The 8,312-nt window shown below is 39.0% G+C and overlaps 2 protein-coding genes and 1 non-coding gene across 3 annotated transcripts; all 3 read left to right on the top strand.

The window, feature by feature from the left end:
• Window positions 1-1,626: 1,626 nt before the first annotated feature.
• Window positions 1,627-1,733, top strand: LOC141639538 (small nucleolar RNA R71). Its single transcript, XR_012542562.1, has one exon. It is a non-coding gene; the product is annotated as a small nucleolar RNA R71 (small nucleolar RNA).
• A 3,770-nt stretch (window positions 1,734-5,503) lies between these two features.
• On the top strand, window positions 5,504-5,974 carry LOC141639536 (putative mitochondrial protein AtMg01250). The gene has a single exon (XM_074448644.1). It carries the CDS (start codon window positions 5,504-5,506, stop codon window positions 5,972-5,974), a length of 471 nt encoding a protein of 156 aa, XP_074304745.1.
• An 18-nt stretch (window positions 5,975-5,992) lies between these two features.
• LOC141639535 (uncharacterized) lies at window positions 5,993-7,033 on the top strand. Its single transcript, XM_074448642.1, has 2 exons — window positions 5,993-6,769; window positions 6,875-7,033. Exons 1-2 carry the CDS (start codon window positions 5,993-5,995, stop codon window positions 7,031-7,033), a joined length of 936 nt encoding a protein of 311 aa, XP_074304743.1.
• Window positions 7,034-8,312: the final 1,279 nt, after the last annotated feature.

Raw genomic sequence — 8,312 nt, 5'->3', positions numbered from 1 at the left:
GTGAGCTCTCCATGCTTCACATCGATCACCGCTCCCACGGTGTGCAAGAAAGGTCTTTCTAAGATAATAGGAATGTTGGAGTCTTCTTCCATGTCAACAATAACGAAATCCACCGGGATGAAGAATTTTCCAATTCTCACTGGAACATCTTCCCATAACCCTAAAGGTGTCTTTGTTGATCTATCCGCCATTTGAAGTGTGATGTTGGAACATTTGAGTTCTCCCATTCCTAGCCTCTTACTAACCGAATATGGCATGACACTAACACTTGCCCCAAGGTCACATAAAGCTTTGTTGATTGTAGTGTCACCAATAGTGCATGGAATGGAGAAACTTCCCAGATCCTTGAGCTTTGGAGGTGAACTCCCATGAAGGATGGCACTACTCACCTTAGTGAAGGCGATAGTCTCAAGCTTTCGGATTGATTTCTTATTCGTAAGGATGTCCTTCATGTACTTTGCATAGGCCGGAACGTGATTGATCAATTCCGTGAAAGGAATCGAGACTTCTAAATTCTTCACAATCTCCATAAATTTTCCAAGTTGGTCATCAAACTTAGGCTTAGCTTGACGACTCGGGAATGGAAGTCTAATAACAATGGGCTCCTTCTCTTTGGCCTTTTCTTCATTTTTCTTTGAAACTTCTTGATTTGTGGGTTCTTCTCCCGTAGAGTTTTGCACAACTATTTCCTTGTCACTAGCTTCCACAACTTCATCCTCAACTTGCTTCTTTGGCCCTTCATATCTTGTACCACTCCTCAAGTGGATGGCACTAACCGTTTCATGTCTTGGAGGATTACTTTGAGGTGGTAATTGCCCCTTTTGTCTTTGAGAGCTTGAAGATGCTAGTTGGGTCATTTGGGTTTCCAACATTTTTGTGTGGGCTAGGATGTTGTTGATGGTGATGTCTTTTGCTTGGCTATCTTTTTGCATTTGAGTGAAAAATTCTTGTTGATTCTTTTGCATTTGGAAGACCGCTTTTTGAACATTAAAACCTTGGTCATTTTGTTGATTGTATGGAGTTTGATTTTGATAACCTTGGTTTTGGTTGTAAAAGGGTCTTTGATTTTGGTTTCTCATGGGAGGTGGGGTGTATGTTGGTTGAGGGTTTTGAACATTTTGCCTTTTGTATGAGAGATTTGGATGGAATTTGGTGTTTTCATTATAATAGTTGGAATAAGGGGTACCACTTTTGTATGCTTGAAAAGCATTCACTTGCTCATTTGTTCCCCTACATTGACTTTGGTCATGTCCCAAAGTTCCACAATTCTCACATATCCCACTTGGGATTGATGAAGATGCCACCATGGTATTAACATGTTGCTTTGGTGATTTTGAGGCTTCTTCAAGCTTAGCCATAGCCTTCTCAAACTTCAAGTTGATGGTATCAATATGAGCACTAAGTTGAGCACCCAATTGAATAATAGAGTCCACTTCATGCTTTCCTCCTCTAGTAGCCTTGCGAGGTCTACTATATTGTGAATTATGGACCGCCATTTCCTGAATCTTGTTCCAAGTTTGATTATCGTAACCTTCGGTGAACATACCATTTGATCCCATGTTAAGAATGTTTCTTGAGTCTTCATAAAGACCATTCCAAAATTATTGTACCAAGAATCACTCGCTAAGTCCATGATGAGGACATGAGCGACAAGTTCCTTTGAATCGCTCCCAAGCTTCATACAAAGATTCTTCTTCCCTTTGCTTAAAACCCGTGATTTGGGCTCTTAGCATGTTAGTCTTTTCCGAAGGGTAGAATTTTTTGTAGAAAGCTAGAGCCAACTTCTTCCTAGAGTCAATTCCAAGAGTAGCCTTATCAAGGCTCTTCAACCATTGTTTCGCGGTACCAATTAGAGAAAAAGGAAATAAGACCCATCGAATTTGGTCTTGAGTCGCTTCGGTTAGTGAAATCGCATCACAATAGTCACAAAAAGTCTCCATGTGAGAATGAGGGTCTTCACTAGGCATCCCCCCAAATTGGCTTCTTTCGACTAATTGGATAAATGCGGATTTTGCAATGAAATTTCCGGTTAAGTGTTGTGGTGTGGGAGTACCACTGGGTAGGTTCTCCTCGGTTGGTACGGATTGTGACGAAAACTTAGGCATTGTGGGTTGATTGTGTGGTTGATTTTGTGTGGTTCTCCTCACCTTCTCTTGCAAAAGGGTTGATGAACTCAATAGTATTTGGTTGAATATCTACAACCTCATCAATACCTCTCAAAGTATTTTTAGCAATTTTTCTATTGGTTGTCAAAGTCCTTTCAATTTCGTGATCAATGGGTAACAAGTTACCTTGTGATCTTCTAGACATGCAAAATATCAAACAACTCGAAAACAATTAGAACAAACCTTGAGGAGTTTATTTACCCAAGGCAAAGAAAGACACAACTAATAACAATCAAAGAAAATCAAATCAAGTTAACACCGTCCCCGGCAACGGCGCCATTTTTGGTCGGTCCGTTTTGAGCTTAGATTTCGGTTACTTGTCGTTAGGAGCACCTAGACCAAACAATATTTATAACTTCACAAACAACTCTACTACTAGTTAAGAGGCAGGTAAAGGTCGGATCCCAAGGGACGGGTATTGATGTAGGATTTTCGATTGTAAGTAGTGGTGTCTAGGGGTGTCACAATTTGGGTTGAGATAAGAAGATCACTAAACTAAATAACAATAAAAGTAAACAAGCAATATGACTAAAATGAGATGTAAACAATTGATTAAAAGCACTAGGGTGTTATGGGTTCATAGGGGATTCATGGAAATTGATAATACAAACATATTCTCAAATTATAAGCAAGCAATTATTGTTGTGATTGGATCGAGTTGGTTTATATCTTACAATCTTAGGAAGGTTTGGGTCCCGGAGCCGAATCGATTAGATTGTACAACACCTACAAGTCGACTTAATCCTCCCTACTCAACTATATGCATGGTCTAATGAGACTCGAGTTGGTTTATGTCTTACAAGTCTCATTGAAAAGGTAAGTGATGGGTAAAAAATGCAAGGATTCATAGGCTCGCATTTCATCAAACATAACATGTGAATAAGTTGAGATCACAACAAACAAGCAAATAAATTATGTGAACATATTATATTAAGTATGAATCATCCCCCATGTTGGTTTCCCCTAATTCCCCATTAACCCTAGTTAAGGAAACTACTCACTCATTATCAAGTTTAACATGTTAACAAGGTTGTCAATCATATTAACAAAGCAAAACATGATTAATAAATGAAGATGATTAACAATAATTAAAAAGGGATTAAGAGAATTATACCTAATGATGATTCCGAAATAATAATGCAAAGAATAATAGAAGTACTTGATGATTGATGGAAGGTTGTCAATCTCCCAATAAACCCAAATAATCTTCAATTACCCAAAATAAAGGATGAACAATAGAGAGATTAAGGAAATGAGATTTGTATTAAGACTTGATTAGAAGTTGATTACAATATTAAAGAGAGATTAGAATAATATAAACTACACTAAAGATTGATAAGAAGAACATGATAATCTAATTAGATTAATGGGGTATTTATAGTGGGGATTAGGTGCACAAATTAGGGTTACTAAGGGCTTAAATGACGATTAAGTCCCAGAGGAATCGCTACTCTCAAGAAAAGATGCGGGCCTCCTTTTAGCTAGTCTTTCAAAAATATGCGCATCTCGAATGGAGAAAGAAGAGGACGTGTTGCACTGGAGGACAATCCGAGCGTCCAAAAGGTTGGGATGAGCGGATTGTGTAGGCGGTGGACGAGCGGCCTGGCAGCTTGGACCCTCGGATTGTGGAGCTTCTGGACGAGCGTCCCGATAGGTGAGACGCTCGGATACTAGTCCAGCGTGCCATTTCTTCTTTTCTTCTTTTCTTCTTCCAACAATCCTCCTGGATTTTGTCGGAGATGCAAGGATCTTCTTCATCATTGCCCATCTACTACATTATGTACAAAGGCCTTCTAGTCTTGTCTTCTCTTTGATGCTTGGTCATTAGATTCGATCAATTTAGCTCTATTTTGCCATGAAAATGCAAGGTTTGCATTCCTCTCCTACTAAGGAAACAAAACCTCAAAGAATATGCAAAACAACGGACTAAAGATAGTAAATGACCCAAATATGCACTAAAAAGCATAGGAACAAGGCTAATTCGGGGACTAAATATGCTCAAATATTGATCACATCACATTATGACCCCGTCGTCATGCATTAAACACTCCAGGTACTTTTGAAAAGTTTTGAAATGTTTTGTTTTCAAAATCGTTTTAAGTTTTCCGACATATAGTTGTACAAAACTGTCGATTAAACGCTGCGATTCCTAAGCATATTGTAGTCCGATAATCATCGGGTGTTTGTTGGAGACTTGACAGATACTGGGTATCTACACATGCTCACACTTATACATCTAACACGTTCTTCTCTATTTCTACCACCATCATTCATGCTACCACATAAAATGTCAATAACCATGCAATAGATTCCCAAACACCAAACAAAAAGTATGCAACAACCATATGCACAAAATACGCCCCATTACCCATGCGTAATGACCAACTTAAGCTAAGAGGACAAGGGCAAACCCTTGGGACGTCTCCCAGGCTTGTCACAAGTTCTCTATGAGTCAAACTAGGTTCATTTTGGATTGACACACCCTAGCTCATTGGTTCATTGGTTTAGGCTCCAAAACCGTTGCTCTGATACCACTTTGTAACATCCCCATAAGTCGGAACCCTTCCTCAAGGAATTCCCAATATATGGAGGCATCACAAGACTTGGTTTCCCAAGCTTGTAGTGCGAACAATCGAGTAAAGAAATACTTAACATTAAACTTAGATAGATAAGTTATAGTTAGATAAATAGTTACAAATTTAGGGGATGCAAATACCATCTCATTTAATACAACCAAATTGAAAGAAGTGTAGTCTAATTGTCAAAAACTAAATAAGCACAGGTGATGACATCTAAGGAAGACTGCTCCCAAGCCCTCGAGTCAAATCAAGCTAACCTGTCAAACAGTTCTCCCCATATGGGCGGAAATCACCATATGATTCACCACAGATATTTAAAACTCAAGTGTTGGCTTAATAATATAAATGCTCAATAAATGCAATGATCAAGACTACATGCTCATATGATAAATGATAAGATAACAACCATAAATCTAATAAGGGTATGAAATGCATGACAATCATTCTCCAACATACTCACATCCATATATCGGTGGCCAGGACATGCCCAAGACGCCACAAACCAACACTGGGTACTCGGAAGACGTCTGTGGTACCAGGCCCGAGAGCGACTCAAGTCCCCTGTCAGACGCTGTGCCTCAACCACACGAGTCCCTCCATAACTTAGTACTAAATATGCACATCTACAACAGAACGGCAGTATCCCCTAGATGCCTCTTCAAGATTTATCTACAGAAGGCCTATGATACTGTGGAATGGGTGTTTGTTCAATAATTATACAAGGCTCTTGGTTTTCCTGATAATTTCACTCAGAAAGTAATGGTCTGTGTGAAATCCACCTCCTTTTCTTTATGCTTAAATGGAAGTACTTTTGGTTATTTTAAAGGGCAAAGAGGGTTAAGGCAGGGGGATCCAATTTCACCTCTTATTTTTACTTTATGCATGGATTACCTCACAAGAATGATCAATTATGCTACAGAAAAGTGGCCATTCCAATATCATCCTCTTTGTAAGGGACTAAAGCTTAACCACCTCATGTTTGCTGATGACTTATTGATGTTCTGTAAGGGAAATGCTCAGTCAATCATGCTCTTAATCAGGGCATTCTCATCTTTTTCCAAAGCTTCTGGTCTTACTATGAATAGCACCAAATCTGAGGTGTACTTTAATGGTATGTCTTCTTCTCTAAAGGCAGATATCATGCAGGCCACTGGTTTTGTAGAGGGGACTTTGCCATTTAGATACTTGGGGGTACCAATTCAAGCCGGTAGGTCAAACAGGAAAGATTGAAACATACTTGCTGAGAAAATGGTGAATAGAATAAGGAGTTTGGGTGCCAAAAAACTTTCTTATGCTGGGAGAGTTGTTCTTATTAATTATGTCCTTAACACTCTTTACTCTTATTGGGCCAGTATTTTCCTGAAACCTAAGGGAGTAATTAGGAGGATTGAGGCCATTTGCAGAAACTACCTTTGGGGAAGCAGCTCTGACTATCACAAGGTTCCTCTTATAGCATGGGAAAAGGTTACTCTACCAAAAGATGAAGGAGGATTAGGCATCAAGCGGGCTGTACTATGGAATACTGATACTGTTGCAAAGCTGGTGGACTGGATATATGGCAAAGCTGACAGACTGTGGATTAGATGGGTCAATCAGATTTACATTAAGAACAAGGACTGGCATAACTACTGTCCACCTACAGATGCTTCCTGGGCATGGAAATGTATTTGTAGAGTTAAAGATATCATGAAGCTAACATACATTGATGACCAATGGCCTGAGGATCCCAAGGGATACTCCATTAGAAGTGGCTATGAATGGCTGAGACCTAGACAAACTATACAGAGATGGAAAAACATTGTTTGGAACAAATGGAACTATCCTAAGCATGCAATGATTAGCTGGATTACCATGAACAATGGTCTCAAAGTAAAGGACAAGCTATACCAGATTAGGTGCTCTCCTGATAATAGATATTGTATCTCTGATGTTGCCCCTGAAACTCAAAGTCATCTCTTCTTTGAGTGCTCATATAGCAAGCAGATCCTACTTGAAATAGAGAAATCGTGTGGTTTTAAGGTTGCTGTAAGCACCTCTACTTCACCCAATAGAACTGGAACCAAACCTGCACTGAAATAGGCTGTGCATTCTCTCATCTGGACGGCCTGTTTATACTCTATTTGGAGCCAGGGGCATAATTCAAGGATGAATCTTCATTTGATAAAACCTGGCATTGTTGCTGACTCTATCAGAGAAGAAGTGAAGAGAAGAATCAGAACAAACTTGAGCAAGGAGCCTACACAGAATGACAAAATTTGGCTCAGGAAATGGGGAATGGCAGTGGACTGAGGCCTAGTGTCTAGTCTAGTTTAGTTCAAAACTATTTTCTAGTCTTTGTTGCAGTGATGTATGGTTGAGCATGACTGCATTGGCTCAGGTGCTAATGCAGGAATGAACACCTCTTGTAATTTGTTCATACTTAATATATATATATATATATATATATATATTATATATATATATATATATATATATATATATCACATTTCACCAAAAAAAAATGTGCACATCTCACTTGGAGTGGGAAGCTCCAACGGGTGAATCAAGCGGAAGACGGTTTCCCAATCGCCTTCCATCTCCATAATCATAACCAACTATCCTCCACCATCCTTCATTGTCAACCAAACAACAATCAAGCCAAACAATACCAACCAAGACAATTATGTAATAATATTAAACACAACAAGTATCAAAATGCTCAATTCTTCATTAGTTCACCTTCTCATGTAATTGATTCTTAACATGTTGTATAATGTATTGTAACCATCTTGTGACCATTAACCATACTTACCTTTTCATAATTATCATGAAACAATATTATGTCATAAACCCTAATTACGAAGAACATGTTATAATGCAATTACCATGAGACAAAGTGCAATTAATGATAATAAATACATAATTAAACACCCATATCATTAGAGCTAAGTAGGGAAACCCTACCTCAAGCTTATCTTCACAAATCCTCAAGCTAACCACTAGAAATGGTCCTCAATGAAGCTTCCTATACAAATTAATTACTACATTCATTGCCATATCCACTAGAATAATTATACTAATTAAACCCCTTAATTACCCATCTTAATTTCCCATAACCTAATTAATTAGGAGATAATCTACTAAGGTAAATTAAAGTTACTAATATAATATTAAGGAAATAAATCATTAATCGACTTACAAATAAGGTGGGTGAACAAGGAAGAAAAGATAGTAAGAATCCTTCACTTGTGGATGCTAGGTTTTTAGAAGATAAGTTGGTGGACATTTTAGAGAGATTTTAGGGAGCTTAGAGAGTGGTGGAATAAGGTTGGGGGGTGAATTTAGGTGAGAAATCTGAAAAGATAAGGTTCGAAAGCGACAATCCACCAACCAAGCTTCTCGCATAATCTGGACTCGACCGACACTCGGTCGAGTAGGCGGTCCACTCGATCGAGTGGGGGCTCCACTCGTTCGAGTGGATGGTCACTCGGTCGGGTGACCAATTTCAAGAACTTTCAGCCTTCAGCCAAAGTGCACTTGGTCCTCCACTCGACTGAGTAGGGCTCCACTCCACCGGTTGGGGACACCT

This window comes from Silene latifolia, unplaced genomic scaffold (genome assembly GCF_048544455.1).
Source record: "Silene latifolia isolate original U9 population unplaced genomic scaffold, ASM4854445v1 scaffold_430, whole genome shotgun sequence".
Taxonomy (NCBI): Eukaryota; Viridiplantae; Streptophyta; class Magnoliopsida; order Caryophyllales; family Caryophyllaceae; genus Silene; species Silene latifolia.
Note: the sequence above shows the minus strand (reverse complement) of the source record. Positions and strands in the feature narration are given on the sequence as shown.